The 16,227-nt window shown below is 31.4% G+C and overlaps 2 protein-coding genes across 2 annotated transcripts; both read left to right on the top strand.

The window, feature by feature from the left end:
* The first annotated feature begins 541 nt into the window (after positions 1 to 541).
* LOC139505686 (nuclear pore membrane glycoprotein 210-like) lies at positions 542 to 6,428 on the top strand. Its single transcript, XM_071295176.1, has 5 exons — positions 542 to 705; positions 1,026 to 1,117; positions 1,417 to 1,591; positions 5,985 to 6,157; positions 6,380 to 6,428. The coding sequence occupies exons 2-5, from the start codon at positions 1,038 to 1,040 to the stop codon at positions 6,426 to 6,428; spliced, it is 477 nt and encodes a 158-aa protein (XP_071151277.1). The 5' UTR covers positions 542 to 705; positions 1,026 to 1,037.
* On the top strand, positions 6,378 to 13,970 carry LOC139505685 (nuclear pore membrane glycoprotein 210-like). Its single transcript, XM_071295175.1, has 10 exons — positions 6,378 to 6,463; positions 6,626 to 6,758; positions 7,381 to 7,513; positions 9,243 to 9,360; positions 10,222 to 10,368; positions 10,791 to 11,044; positions 11,652 to 11,868; positions 12,549 to 12,665; positions 13,077 to 13,181; positions 13,779 to 13,970. Exons 6-10 carry the CDS (start codon positions 10,832 to 10,834, stop codon positions 13,922 to 13,924), a joined length of 798 nt encoding a protein of 265 aa, XP_071151276.1. The 5' UTR covers positions 6,378 to 6,463; positions 6,626 to 6,758; positions 7,381 to 7,513; positions 9,243 to 9,360; positions 10,222 to 10,368; positions 10,791 to 10,831; the 3' UTR covers positions 13,925 to 13,970.
* Positions 13,971 to 16,227: the final 2,257 nt, after the last annotated feature.

Here is a 16,227-nt window from a genome sequence, read left to right as displayed (position 1 = left end):
AATACTTGTTAGAGCAAGGATTTTATTGGTGACAAGAGCTCACAGTCATTGCTTGATAGGTCTAAAGTTGTATCATCATTCTAACTAGTACAAGAACGTTGTTAATTTTTAATTGAAGATTAGAAACTAAGGACACTATTGATTATGTATTATCTACATTATAGTTTTGCTTTATTTTTTCTTTTCTATACTGGAGCTTACTTTTTATATGTTATTGATGTTATAGCATTTTGTTATATGCTGATTTGCAATAATGTTATCTTATCATACAAGGTGGATGGAATAAAAGGAATAAAAAATCCAGAAGTCCAGATAACTATTATTCTATTAGACCATTTGCAATCTAAACAAAATTCTTGTTGGCCTGTGTTATAGAATATTAAATAAGACAAATGACATAATCATGTTCTAAGAATTTGAAGGATTTTTTGGATGATAACATTTCATGCTTTTAAATTTCAAGGGGCCCCAGAAAAGTGTCCCTATCATAATTTTTCCTTGAAAATGATATGTTGACTTGTGATCTACTGTACAAATTATATTTTTTAGAGTAATATTAAACCTGTGGATGAAAGTAACTTTGCTACTCAGTTGTTTGCCAAATCTCCAGGACAGGTAACGGTCAAGTTAACCGTCAGACCTCAGAGGAATTCCAGATCACAGATACTCAAGCAAGCTGAGTTAACAGATGAACTTCAAATACAGGTATTTACTTACAGTGTTTACACAGAATATTATTTCTAGAAACAGTCATCAAGATTAAATATTAAAAAGGATTTGAAAAGAAAATATTTTTGTTACAAGAATACCACTTCCTTTCTTTTGTAATAATTTGTGACACATGTGAGTAATTTAGAACAAAGGCAAACCACCAAATCTTTTGAAGGCCCAGACAAAATTTGCACCCCTGTCAGTCCTAAGTGTGACAAAAAATATGAAGTTATTCGAACTCTGTTGGACTTTTTTTGTTTGATAAACATATGAATTATTAACAATGTGGTCATAATGATTTTTTTTAATTACAGGTTTACCAGAAAATGGAAGTGTTGAGTCCAAAGATATGTGATGGAAAACTATTGATATCACCTAACAGTGACGCTACTGTTAAAACAAACAGGTATGATATCAACATTTTACATGTTAAACCAAAAATCTATTTATACTGATAATGCTACTGTTTACATATAGCAGAAATAGATGAAATATATGCACATTTTACATTTGATATTAACATAACATAAACTTTACGCCCTGCCTATGATAGAATTATGTTTTCTGAACTGTTTCTTATTCCGTTATTCCCTCTATCACACTAAAGTTATAGATTTTTTAAACTAGTTTTCAATGACGTTGTGAACACAATTAATTTGTACCATGTTTTTACCTTGTATCAATATATAACCTTATTATTTTCAGAGATGGATCAGCCAGAATGAGTTATCAGGTATTATCTGCTAATTCAGATAAGGCCATCATCACTGTCAAAGATGGAGGAGTCATTACTAGTGGTGCCTCCTGTGGAGAAGCACATCTACAAATTACAGCATTTGAAGAATTTGGAACAAATCAAACTGTTGTACTACTAATAAAGGTAAATTGTAATATCTGATGCCTTGAACAATACTTCTAATAAACGTAAATTGTAATATCCGATGCCTTGAACAATACTTCTAATAAAGGTAAATTGTAATATCAAATGCCTTGAACAATACTTTTAATGAAGGTAAATTGTAATATCAAATGCCTTGAACAATACTTTAAATAAAGGTAAATTGTAATATCTGATGCCTTAAACAATACTTCTAATAAAGGTAAATTGTAATATCTGAGGCCTTGAACAATACTTTTAATGAAGGTAAATTGTAATATCCTGATGCCTTGAACAATACTTCTAATAAAGGTAAATTGTAATATTTGATGCCTTGAACAATACTTCTAATAAAGATAAATTGTAATATCCGATGCCTTGAACAATACTTTTAATGAAGGTAAATTGTAATATCCGATGCCTTGAACAATACTTCTAATAAAGGTAAATTGTAATATCTGATGCCTTGAACAATAAAGGTAAATTGTAATATCCGATGCCTTGAACAATACTTCTAATAAAGGTAAATTGTAATATCTGATGCCTTGAACAATACTTTTAATGAAGGTAAATTGTAATATCCGATGCCTTGAACAATACTTCTAATAAAGGTAAATTGTAATATCCGATGCCTTGAACAATACTTCTCAGTCGGAAAGCTGACCCCTGTTTGACCCCATTTCTTAAAGCAACAATGGACGTCATGTGATTACCATATATGGGCATTTTTTAACCAAAAAAAGTGAAGCTCGTTTTTTGGAATTTGTAGTTTTTTGCATGAATTAAAACTAATTTCCTTTTAAGTGAACATTCTGAGTATATAAGAAATATATTACTCAACTCAATTATGGATTAAACTCATTTTTTTCTCTCAAAATGTGTCTTCAAAGTCAAGGTGTTGACGAAAAAAATTGGTCACAGAAAAATTAAAATCGTAATTTTCTTTCTTAACTTCTCGGGAAGCTATGCTGAATTTAAATTATGTTATGTAACATAACTTGGACTATGATATGTCAAATTTGTGCCAGTTGATATGCTAAGATACGCAAATGTGCCAGTTAGATGTGTCGATATTTCTGACGAAGCGGGGCCGACGACAATTCACGAGTTACGTCCCTTTGTTTGACACTATCATGAACTAACTATTGTTATATCAAGCAATATGCTGTTATTTACATGTGGAAATTATTAAAAATTATCTTATTAAATATATTTTGATACTGTAAACATGTGCCAAAAACTAGAAAAACACATTTTAATCACTTTTTCAGAACTCAGTCCCTGTGAAATAGGCCCTATGTGTCCCTATGTGCCATAATAGGGTTAATAATTTAATATTAATTTAATATTCCAAGAGTTAATTTAATATTCATGTTTTGGTAAGTATTTTTACTGCTGCAACCAAATTATTTTAACACAGAAATACAAGGGGTAGTCTAAATATTCATGAATAATGGATCAAGACAGTATTAAAATGATAAAAAAACAGAAATTCCTTTTCATTACTGACACTTGCAAGTTGGTCCTACCTTTTTCATTTAAACATAAAAGAGATCATAATGAAAAGTATTCTGAATGTAAAATCTTCATTATTTTAAATTTATAAAAGGAAAATTAGTTTGCAATCCTTGTATACTATGAACAAACTAAATATAACCATGTTGTCTCATTGATTTCATGCAAGTTATAGTTCTAATGAATGAACTCAAATTATAAAAATAACACACTAAACCAATAAATAAATGGTGCTGGTCATGAACTTGAAAATAAATAAGAACAAAATAGACTTAGTAATATTTTTCTTTTTCTATTTGAAAAAAATAATAATATCATTAAAAAAACTATGCATTTTTACAAATTACAGTTATATTTATTAAAGTATTTCAGAGCAGTTTCTGGGGGCTAAGTCAACAATTATGTTTTAGATCACAAGTCAAAATTAAGTCACACCTCATGTCAGTATCATATGATAATTCTTTGAATGAGATTGATTAAAATGATACTCTGAAAGAGATTGTTTGAAGGCAGCAACCATTTGTTTTCAGGGAGGGGGGGGGACTATGGATTTTTTTCCAGACAAGTTGAAAAACAATTCTTCTCTTTCAATTTTAGCATTTCATCTAATGGCAGCTGAGGGTAAAACAAACATTTTGTTTTTCTCAGGGTCAAAACAAATTATTTTTTATCCAAAAATTGGAAACAAACTTTTTTTCTTCAAAACAATCAAAAGCCACCACCCCCCTAACCCCTACAGAAAATCAAATGGTTGTTGGCTGCCTAAGTTGAAATTTAGGACAATACTTTCTCATTTACTTTTGCAGGATTCCTTTATCACAAAAAACAAGTATTATTTTAAACAACGAATGTGTTTTATGTCAGTGCATCTATTAAAGCAGTTAAGGTTGTGCAAAGGCAGTATAAGATTTCCTTACCTTGGTTTAGTTAAGTCATACATTTCACTGACTTAAAGAGAATAATTAATCCAGTCAAATATTCACCAGCTGATCTCGCCATTACTTTTTCAAACAAACATACTAAATGTGTACATTGACTGTGTTCAGATGCCAGGTGACATCGATGTGTAAGACCGAAAAACTACAATGTCAAAAAATGTCTTTCTTTTGGAATTTAGTTCAAACGGGGTTTCCCAAGGGGTAATAGAACGTTATACTTTATGATTTTTTTAAATTTTGAGATACGTATTATTAATTGTTTGTATAACTTATAGTACATATAGTCTTTGTTAATCTGTGAAAAATAGAAGAAAATAATTTTAAACGACGATCAATGGCATTACGGGATCGTTAAAACTTGGCCAATTTGACGTGTTTGAGATTTTTTTTCCTTTTGATAATAAACTCCATGCTCAACAAATCGAAATAAATCTATTTCAGACCCTAATGGCAAGTGGGAAACTGAAAAAAAGATAAACTTCCAAATTGGCGCCAAAAAAAAAAAAATCCACGAAATTAACGCAATTTCAGAATGGCGGGTTTTAATATCAGTCCCATTGTTGTCTTAAGAAAGTAGCAACAACGGTCGTTTCTAAGGGTTTGCTTTCCGACTGTTCTAATAAAGGTAAATTGTAATATCGGATGCCTTGAACAATACTTCTAATAAAGGTAAATTGTAATATCTGATGCCTTGAACAATACTTCTAATAAAGGTAAATTGTAATATCGGATGCCTTGAACAATCTATAATACTAAAATTACGAGGTCCAATTTGTCAGCCGTCATCAAGTAAAAACGACGAATCACAGAATTCAACTTTATATATAACTAATATAGTACAAAGGTGTAGATTAAAAATTACACCAACTCCAGGCCCTTTTGTTTTCCACGTAATTAATATTGCCAATAATTAAGAAGTTCCGGGTCGAGTCCGCTACCGATACCAATAGTATATTCACCTGTTACCTATTACCTTATCTGTACGTTCCGCATCTGACAGGCGCACCACCAAACGTTGTATTCAGGATTAATATGCTATATACACGGGTCATAACCACAGGGTTGGCACCTACTAAATTGTCAAATTGTTACCTATTGTAGTATTTTAATCAGTAAGACTTTCTAAGATAACAATACGAATACTAAAAATCTGGACTAAAAAATAAGGCGTATAGCCGTACAGTTTTCAATTTGTTAGTGGGCATGACGTAAAACAGCGAAGCAAAGAATTCAACTTTATTTATAACTTATATAGGACAATGCTGTTGATTAAAAAATACTCCATTCCAGGACCTTTTGTTTTCCAAATAATTAATATTATTGTTTCAGTTCGACGGGTTCAAACAGAAAGACTTGAAAGCAGAGAAAAACTGTGTATCTTATAATCGGCATGACTTTATCAGATGACAATACTAATACTAAATAAGGCTTGCGCATAGTTATATACTTTAATTCAGTCACGGACCCGTGATATCAAGGGTGTGTTCTAGTACTTCTAATAAAGGTAAATTGTAATATCTGATGCCTTGAACAATACTTCTAATAAAGGTAAATTGTAATATCGGATGCCTTGAACAATACTTCTAATAAAGGTAAATTGTAATATCTGATGCCTTGAACAATACTTTTAATGAAGGTAAATTGTAATATCTGATGCCTTGAACAATACTTTTTTCTTCATTGACTAGATACTGTTTGCTTGGGTGAATATAGGAGCTTAAAATATACATTCAGATATACAGAGGTTTCATTGGGATATTATTATACTTTACTTATTAGATGAATTTGGTTGATTTGAGTCTGAATGTATATATCCCTATTACATTTAAAGAACCTTAAAAAATAAGATAGTTTGGTAGTGTATAGCAGACCATTATATTTATTAAAAAATAACCATTGTTTTTTATGTAAAAAATTAATTGAAAATTTCTTTCTTTCTATAGGTTAAGACGGTTGCATACATGATGATAAACTCTAATACTGCACTGAGAACAAACAGTGGTCAACTGAAGAAGATTCCAGTGGGTGTTACCATGCAGTTGTCTGTCAGTTACCATGATGATGTTGGAGAGGAATTCTTTGCAACAAATGTAAAGATGTATTATAGATTAAACAGGTAAATTGTTTTTTAATTTTAAAGTAGTACAAAGAGACAATGGTAAATCTGTAAACATTAGAATATTTTATCGACATCTATTTTAAAGCTCTTTATGGATTAATATTCTTTACTAATTTTTGGTGGTCTAAATATATCCATACCTACATCTTCTACAACAGTTTTCTTTTGCTGGTAGGACTGTCATGACAAAAAAATAGATTAAATTCTTACTGATTTTAGGTACGATCTGGTACAAATTGGACATGGTTCAGACAACAATACATGGTAATGAAGGCTGCCGAAGTTGGACAAACTGTTCTTAAGGTAAGATAAAACCTCTCTTAGAATTACTTGATTCATAGAGTTCTAACAACAAATATGCATTTAGCTATAAAAGGCTTAAGTAATGATTTATGGAGGCGAAAATTGAATATAAAGCAGGAATTATATCATATTTATTAGGCTTTTATTGATGTTTAATTGTAGGTTTGGGACAAACACAGCCCCTGGATAACAGATTATATAAACATTGATGTAGATTATGCCATTACACCAAACAGTCATACAGTATTCTTAGGACAAATTGTGTGTTACACTTCATCTCTAGTTACAGAAACAGGTATGAACAGTCATAGATCCAGGTTAATAAAATTTTATATACATTGTACCACCAAAAAGAAGGAATAACATTTTTTGTGTTAAATGAAGGTTTAAGAAGGGCTAACATTGACTGTTTTAGTCTATTTATATCTTTGCCAAATATTTGCTTTTTTTTTTTACCAAGAACCCTGTTGGGAAAATTTAATTCCCAAACTTTAACTTTAATACATAATGTAAACAATAGTATTAAAATATATTGCATTGTCAAGAGCTGAATTATTTTGTTATTTAATTAACAGACGTCTCTCACATTCTTGTTTTCCCCATATATTTCTGATGTCACAATGTTTATGTTATTTAGTTCAGGAAGATTGTTCAATGGCTTCATTTACATTAAATTTTGAAATTATTAGAAACTAAGGTTTCAAATCCTCAGGCAAAGTTGACCTTAGATGAATTTGGCTATTATTTTTAGGTTCTCATTGTTTATATAGCTATTCAACTGTACTTATACTTCAGTAGCTTTCAAATTATCATCTTTGAGCTTGACCAATTAAGGTAAATCCAGGAAAAAATTCAGAGTAAGTAGTGTTGTTTTAATTTCCACATCTATTTTACAGTTATTTACTTTATTAAAACAGGTTATAATGGTGTATGGCAGAATAATAACAACAATGTCAAGATCACCAGTGATAGTGGTATCGCTGTGGCCACTAAAGTTGGATCATCGTGATCACATATGAAATATCTAGTGGTATATTTACTTATACAGAGGTCAGTTACTTTTACTTTACAGCTTTTCTTTAAAAGCATGCAAATAAACTTTATACTTGCTTGCTTTGTCTTGGATGTTTACAAACAATAGGTAGTCAGAGCTTCAGTCTGTTTAATATATACTGGGATCTGATTGGACAATAAGAAATGGCATACAATATTGAACTTAACCTTGAACTCAAGTTTATGTGTACTGTTCAATCAAAGTCCAGTATATAGTGAACAAACTGAAACAGACTACCTACCTATTGTTTACAAACATCAAAACAAACATAGCAAGCAAGTTGAGTAAAGGTTTGCTTTGCATGCTTTTATAGAAAAGCTGTAACATGATAGCAAACATTGTACATGTTAGAACGTTTAATCTTGGTAAAACCAACTGAAATTGATGTTCATTCTTGTGCAGATATGCCGACAGATTAAATTGGTAAATATTCCTTGATGAACAAATCAACTTAATTTTTATGCCCCATTTATGGACATTATGTTTTCTAGTCTGTGTGCCCATTCGTTCTTCCGTCCGTTTGTTCGTTCATTCGTCCGTCCTGCTTCAGGTTAAAGTTTTTGGTCGAGGATGTTTTTGATAAAGTTAAAGTCCAATCAACTTATAACTTAGTACATATGTTCCCTATGACATGATCTTTCTAATTTTAATGCCAAATTAGAGTTTTTATGCCCCACCTACGATAGTAGAGGGGCATTATGTTTTCTGGTCTGTGCCTGCGTTCGTTCATTCGTTTGTCCGTCTGTGCGTCCGTTCGCTTCAGGTTAAAGTTTTTGGTCAAGGTAGTTTTTGAAGAAGTTGAAGTCCAATCAACTTGAAACTTAGTACACATGTTCCCCATGATATGATCTTTCTAATTTTAATGCCAAATTATAGTTTTGACCCCAATTTCATGGTCCACTGAACAAAGAAGAAGATAGTGTGAAGCTCAGGTTAAAGTTTTTGGTCAAGGTAGTTTTTGATGAAGTTGAAGTCCAATCAACTTGAAACTTAGTACACATGTTAACTATGATATGATCTTTTTAATTTTAATGCCAAATTAAAGTATTGACCCCAATTTCACGGTCCAGTGAACATGTAAAATGATAGTGCGAGTGGGGCATCCGTGTGTATGGACACATTCTTGTTATCCCATAACATGGTCCACTGAACATAGAAAATGATAGTGTGAATGGGGCATCGGACACATTCTTGTTTAGAGTTTATTTTCAAAAACTTTCCTCTTTTTTTCATGAAAATTTAACATGGAATGAAATATTTGTTAAGGATAGAAAAAAAGCATATATCTAAGTCACTACTTTTGATATAAAGATTTGAGAGAAAAGAGGCATTTTTATGCCCCACCTACGATAGTAGAGGGGCATTATGTTTTCTGGTCTGTGCCTCCATTCGTTCCCCATGATATGATCTTTCTAATTTTAATGCCAAATTATAGTTTTGACCCCAATTTCATGGTTCACTGAACATAGAAAATGATAGTGCAAAGTTCAGGTTAAAGTTTTTGGTCAAGGTAGTTTTTGATGAAGTTAAAGTTACATCAACTTGAAACTTAGTACACATGTTCCCTATGATATGATCTTTCTAATTTTAATTCCAAATTAAGTTTTGACCCCAATTTCATGGTCCACTGAACATAGAAAATGATAGTGCGAGTGGGGCATCCGTGTACTATGGACACATTCTTGTTATTACCATGTGATTGACTGTTAATATAATTTATTACAGGTAACAGTAGAACCAATAAAATCTGTAACATTTGACACACCTTTAACCTTCCTGACCAATGTAAAGGGAAGATCTAGTGGATATTTTATACCAGTCAGACTAGGGGATGGACTCCAAGGTTAGATATTAACACTAAGGACTGTCATTTTGAATAAATTAAAGATATCCAATCTCAATTTTAAAAAGTTACAAAAGTAGATAGTTTGTGCTCACAATTGTGTGAAGTGGACTCACATGTTCAGAAACTGATGGGTAGGCATATTAGAACATATTTTCTTTTTATGCCCCACCTACGATAGTAGAGGGGCATTATGATTTCTGGTCTGTGGCTCCGCTCATTCTTTTGTCCGTCCGTCTGTTCGTTCTTCCCGCTTCAGGTTAAAGTTTTTGGTCAAGGTAGTTTTTGATGAAATTACAGTCCAATCAGCTTGAAACTTAGTACACATGTTCCCTATAGTATAATCTTTCTGATTTTAATGCCAAATTAGATATTTACCCAATTTCAAAGTCCATGGAACATGGAAAATGATAGTCCGAGTGGGGCATCCGTGTACTTTGGACACATTCTTGTTTATTTTTGTATTGATAGCATTTACTCTTTATTCATTACTAGAACCATAAGTTTTTGTGTAAGCTATTTGTAAAATTGATATTGTACTGACCAATTCCAAATTCAGGAAAATTTACATATATAAGTGTACAATTAAAGTTATATGATGACTGTTTTAAATATTTTTCATGTTGAAAGGCATATATAGCATCTTCATTTTTATCATGATCTTTTCAAATTGTATGAAGGTTTCAAACTAAAAAATCTGAAAAGGGGACATCCTCTTGGGAGGAGGACATTTAATAAAAATATTCCATGTTAATTATGTAGGGGTTTTGGGTATGTGAGCATGCTCACTACAAGCTATTCATTCTGTGATGATGATCACTTGAAACAGATGTTTATATAGATGCTATTTTCTATTTATAGGCGATAACTGTTATAACAAAGTGCTGGAAGGAGATTTTCACCCTGATTCCATTCCATTCAGCTGTCAGCTTAGCCTAACTGAACAAGGAAGTGAAATATCCATTGATGACCTCTTCTCTGTCTTTGGCATATTTGACAGTAAAGCAGGTGAGACAAACTTAATATTAGATTATGAAAACTACTTGGGGCCCCCTTACAAGTTTAATTATGTCACCTTATTTATGTGGCATTAGGAATAGGAAGTAAACTTTTGTTGTAGAACATTGGTTACAAGTCACTTAAGATGATCTAAGATTGTTTGTTCATTACTGATAGAAAGCATGTTTGGCAGGGTTGGAGTAGGATAGATCTTTTACTTTCCTCTGAAATCAATTTGAATGGAATGGTACTGTTTATCTCTGAATTTTTAGATGATAAATAAAACTAACAAAAACTGAGAATTATGAGGAAAATAAAAAAAATGGACTACTTGATTCCTCATCAAAGAGTTAAATGCATACTAGTATTTTGTTATTTAAGAAATTTTATTCTTAGTTTTGAGTTTAACTTTAGTTTAATCTTTTTTCTAGGACAATATGGCTGCCAGCTAGAGAAACAAGAAGTGGACAAGATGTCACAGCAAATCAGTACAATGACTTCCAATATCCGTCTGCTTGTAAGAGTTCCTTTCCAGGACGGTCAATCAGAGGTCATATCTGAATCCAAACAGTTTGAACTTTACCCAGCATTCTTTGTACAAACTTCTGAGATACATCTGTCTACAGTAGCAGCAGTGTATCCTATCAGAATATCATCTATACCTGCATTAGCAGGATGTATTAAGGTAATAATATACAATAAAATACTTATAGTTGCCCTGCCACAGAGAGAGGTTTAGGAATGTAGATTCTTCAATCATTGATGATGTATCATACTATTTTACTACTACAGTATAAGAATATGATAAAACACAGCTTACATAGTATTTTAAACTAGTTAGCATCTAGGTTCACAAAAACCTGTGGTCAAGGTTGAAGTTTCCACACTGCTTTCTTCCACCATAAAAATATTCATATACATATAGCAAAACAAAAAGCTGTGGTGGTATTTGAATGATAAACTTTATCTACAGTTGTCTTGTATTGAAGAAAACAATTTAATAACAACAATTTTTAGCATGACCTGGATTTCTTGATTGTGCAACTGTACTTCTATTACACATTTAAAAATCAATGTTGTAGAAAACCATCCTTGTTATATTGTAAAACACTTATATAACAAAAGGGTCAATTTGACTTGTACCTCATGCATATAACTCATCTCGAGTTTAGCCTTTTGGATTCAATGCTTACTTGTTATGGGGATGAAAATATTCAATTTGTGTAGTAGTGGTATTTATGGATTGAAAGACTTTCTATGATGAATAGTAAGGAATGTTTGTTTATTTACAGGCAGTGGTTAGTGATTCATCAATTCTAGAAGCTCTGGAACCAGAACAAGACACACAGTCTAAATCTGTTCTTTATCCAATCAAATTGCTTGACTCTGCTGCACTTTGGGACAGAGAAACACTTGATATGTCAGTAAATATGATTTGTGCAAAGACAGGTCAAGAAGTTAAGGTTCCTGTTAGCATAAGATTAATCGGACAGAAGCCAGAATACTTAGGTAATTACCTTTCATGAAAAAAATGTATAAAGGACCATTAAACAAAGTCATGTAATTTGAATAACAACCAAAGTACAATTTATTTGAAAGTATCATTTGATCCCATATATAGAAACATATTGAGCTTTTCTGTTATGAATACAAACTCTTCCCAAAACTCAGAGATAGCAGAAGAATAAAATGCACTAAGATTGATAATTGAAAGCTCACCTCAACAAAAATGAGGAAATATCTTATTTTTATCATCTATATTAATGTCTATGTACATGTCCACAAGCAGTGCTATGAAAATGAATGATGTTAAGTCATAATTTGATGAACAACATATCTTCAAAATGGTGGTTATGAGATCTACAATTTAAAGTAAACTACCTTTGATTTGATTTCTCTACTATTACCCAAAGAATTTTTCGATGTGTTGTCCAAACTTATAGATTTCCTCTGAAATAGCCCTATTCATCCAAAACATGACAATTGCTATGCCAAAGGCACCCAGTAAACACTTAAGATGACAAACAGTAATAAAAGGTCTATTTCTTGGGTATACAAGTTATTCATACAATTGATTGGTTCAGGTACATCAACCCTATTTTCCTCATTCTTATATGAATAGACCATGAATAAGTTGAATTTGACATAAATAAAAGCATAAGACAAACTTTTGTTCTACTTATTTCCAGATGATTATGGAGCACATAGAGGTTGGACAACTCTGATTAGACAGTTATTTAATAATTATCCATACTGGCTGTTTATGTTCTTCATGATATTTACCACAGCATTACTGGCACTTCTAGGTAAGTCTTGATACACACTTTTATTGAATTATGTTGACAGGTATGGAATAATTTTACCACTGGAATTTTTTGAGGTATTTAGGAATCAGTTAGTCCTACCTGTAACACAACATTAATAGATTAAGAAACTTTACACACTAATGGAGGATGTGAATAACCTCTAGAATGAGTCAGTTAACAATATGAGCCATATTGACTCATATATAGATATTATTGTGCGAAAATACTGAAGTTATTTCCTCTAAATAATGATTTCTAATTGCAATAAAGGAATGAAATAAATATCAAAATGGCATATTTTTTTACCATGTTGGATTTCTTATTATCGCTTTGGGAGCCTCTTTCTTATGTGACAATTGTTCAATTTTTCATACATTTTGTACATATGAAGTTTTAATTGATATATTCCAGGTTTTCATTATCTATTTGGAAAAAAATATACAGCTGTACCCAATGCAGTATTTATGCCTGGACCAGCTGGGGCTTCCTCACCTTATAACATACAAAATTTATCAGGTATGGAATACAGTTCTATTCATTTTTATTGTACAGAATCAGTTATTGTATATTTTTGTGTGTATCAATTTTTGTGGATTGTGGAAAGCTTACACTTTGGTCAATATTTCATTTTGTGGTTTTGCCAAAGTCTGCATTCAAGCTAATGGAAAATTTGATGTTAGTTGAACATTTAAATTTGTGTTAACCTGCACCCAGGAAATCCATGAAAATTGGTACCAAACAAAAGTTAATTAATCAACAGTATATGGTTCTAATTACATCATGTAAAGGATTAAACATCTTTTCTGTTCAATTGTATACCAGTTATGTAGCAGAATTATACCGGTTTTCAAGACCTAAACACTCCCTCAAACCTGGAAATGTGGTGTTAAAGTAAAACCTCATATCTAGCTATAAAAAACAACGAAAAAAAGATCCAACTATATTTGTTCCCACTTCAACTTTTGAAAATAAAATACTAAACTGATTTAGTGATGTTGACAGTTTAGAATTATAACAAAACAAATCAGTTTTCATCCAATATTAATGAAATTAAGAAGCATACCATTCTTTTAACATGATTACTATAATATCACTGAATCTGTTTTATTGCAGGCTCACCACCAGCGTATTCACCAGCTTATTCACCATCTAAATCACAATCACCATACCTCTGGTCACCAGGGTATCATCCTCAGGATGGGTCCAGTCCTGGACGACGGAGATCACCATACATGAACAGACCTGTCTCACCAATGTGATGAATAACTCTCATAGGAATAATGCTCATATTATGTACAAATGATAGCAACCAGTAAGGAACATTGTGCAAGTGAAGTTGTCAGGAAATGCAAGCATGAAGTTAATAGTCTCAAAATTATAGGGAAAAATGGCATATTATTGCATCTTTTTCTATGTAACTTCAGTATTTAAAGAGAAAGACGACTTTGTTTAGAATTGTTCAATGTAATAATCATTTCATATTATGCAGATGTAATTGTTATTTGCAGTGCTGATTCAGGTACAATTATCATTACAAAAGACCTAATCACTATTTGTGAAGCTGGGACACTTTAGCTAATAACGCCATATTACAATTATTTTGTGTCGTGTCATCAAAATTAATAGGGGAGGTTTGTGATCTCTAGTAATTGGGGACAAATAGCATTGAAATGTATTATTCTTAAGTGACGAAGGAAGTTACATTTTATTGTCTTCAGTACTAGGGGTGTTAATAATTGTTGATTTTTTTATTGACTTTTTTTTTGGGGGGGGGGGGAGGAGGGGGGGAGGGGGTGCACTTTGAAGTAAGGTTACTTAGAATTTTGTTTATCAACCTTTATTCAAATTACCCATATTTAGACAAACCAATTCTATAAAGGTAATAATGAAAAAAATAATGGTTTACCTTATGTCTTATGCCTAAGTGTGAAAGTGAAATTGTATAGATCATTTATTGTACAGATCATTTTTGTGTGAATTTGATGTTTAAATAATCTAAATTAATTATTGAAATATAATGGCTGAGCAATTAATGAAGAAGATTGTTTTATCATGTGTTCATAATAAATTCCTTAAAAAATGTAGTTACTGACAGTTTGTCAGCATTTTGTAAGTTTCCTAAAGACATACCTAGTCACCGCCATCACCCTTTGTTATCAGCATTTATATAACCAGAGTGTAAAACAAATTCCATCCAAATACCTGTGTTCTCCTCAGGGCCTTTTATTATAATGTGGTGCTTTCTGAATTCTTTTTTTTAATAGATTGTGTAAATGATGTTTTTCTATAATTTCTAAAAACATGATGGTATTCAAAATTCCCCATTTTCCAGGATGCTATATGAATGTTGTTGGGAGAACACTGTTTCAATTTGAATAAAAAATTTCTCCTTTTAAATATTTGATTTAAAGCAATTATATTTTGAATTAATCTATAAAAGACCACCATATCATCTTATTATATAAACCCAACATGCAAAGGCTGTATAGCCAATTTGGTCGTTAGAAACTTACATTTGTTGTATTATATAATGAACACAATTAGGCCAATGTTTATCCAGCTTATGAAATTTAACAATATTATCACTCTGTCCCCCTTTTTTTATCCCATCAGGATGGGATTTGTGCTGATGTAAAAAAATAGAATGTTATGGATGATTTCTTATCTGTTAAAATTATACAAATGTGTACATGGCATGAGATATTAAACTGTAAATATCCAACTTTATATTATCTTGAAGTTGATCACATGCCAAAAAGTTATTTTGGTTTTATATTAGATAAAATTGCTCAATTATTTTGATAATTTGTACTAAGTGCAGGGCTCACACTACTTCAGAATTATAGGGAGAAGTGGTGAGATTTGAAAGAGAAGTGCTCATCCACGCGGTGCGATACAATGTTTGAATTTTACAATAGTATAAAGGGCCATATGTAAATAATGTTCTTTTTATATTGTTCAATTCATATCTGAGTAAAAAAATTACAATTAAAGTATCATTTGAAATTAAAAGTTGTTTAAGTTTTACTAAGGTTCTTGTGAGAAACTACCAACTAAATATCTAGCACTAACAAAAAAAAAATTATTTTAAAAAATGTAAAGAAATTATAATATATCAATAACAATTTAATTTAAAATTATATTGTGTATGACATTCAGTGTTTCTCATAAAAAAAATATAAAAGTTATTAAGCTGGGCCAGAATATATTGATATTAGTATAATAGTCTCAGAGTTAAGCAACTTTAATCAATAGTTTGAAACAATCCATAAAAAATATAGGGAATTATATACACCAATCAATTAGATGTTACAAAAAGTCTCTTAATGCGTGTGGAATGCGTAATTTTCCCCTTTGGGATCAATATTCTTCTGTCAGCTGTTCCATCCTGCGTCCGTAGTAGTTATTGTAAAAGTACGGATTTCGGTCATAGCTGGTCCGGTTCAGATCCGGAGTTTAGAAATCGGTCAATGGCGGACGAATGCAAGAAAATTTACAAAAATAAACGATGTTTGACAAGTTATTTGGAAAGGAACATGACGTTTTTAATGCAATAAATGGA

Source organism: Mytilus edulis, unplaced genomic scaffold (assembly GCF_963676685.1).
Source record: "Mytilus edulis unplaced genomic scaffold, xbMytEdul2.2 SCAFFOLD_1238, whole genome shotgun sequence".
NCBI classification, from domain to species: Eukaryota; Metazoa; Mollusca; class Bivalvia; order Mytilida; family Mytilidae; genus Mytilus; species Mytilus edulis.
This window is presented reverse-complemented; position numbering and strand designations above follow the sequence as displayed.

Coding starts and splice junctions, on each gene's coding strand:
- LOC139505686 (XM_071295176.1), top strand. CDS start 1,038: ATGGAAGTGTTGAGTCCAAAGATATGTGATGGAAAACTATTGATATCA. Junction 1,118..1,416: donor GCTACTGTTAAAACAAACAG/GTATGATATCAA, acceptor TATTATTTTCAG/AGATGGATCAGCCAGAATGA. Junction 1,592..5,984: donor CTGTTGTACTACTAATAAAG/GTAAATTGTAAT, acceptor TTCTTTCTATAG/GTTAAGACGGTTGCATACAT.
- LOC139505685 (XM_071295175.1), top strand. CDS start 10,832: ATGTCACAGCAAATCAGTACAATGACTTCCAATATCCGTCTGCTTGTA. Junction 11,869..12,548: donor ACAGAAGCCAGAATACTTAG/GTAATTACCTTT, acceptor ACTTATTTCCAG/ATGATTATGGAGCACATAGA. Junction 12,666..13,076: donor AGCATTACTGGCACTTCTAG/GTAAGTCTTGAT, acceptor GATATATTCCAG/GTTTTCATTATCTATTTGGA.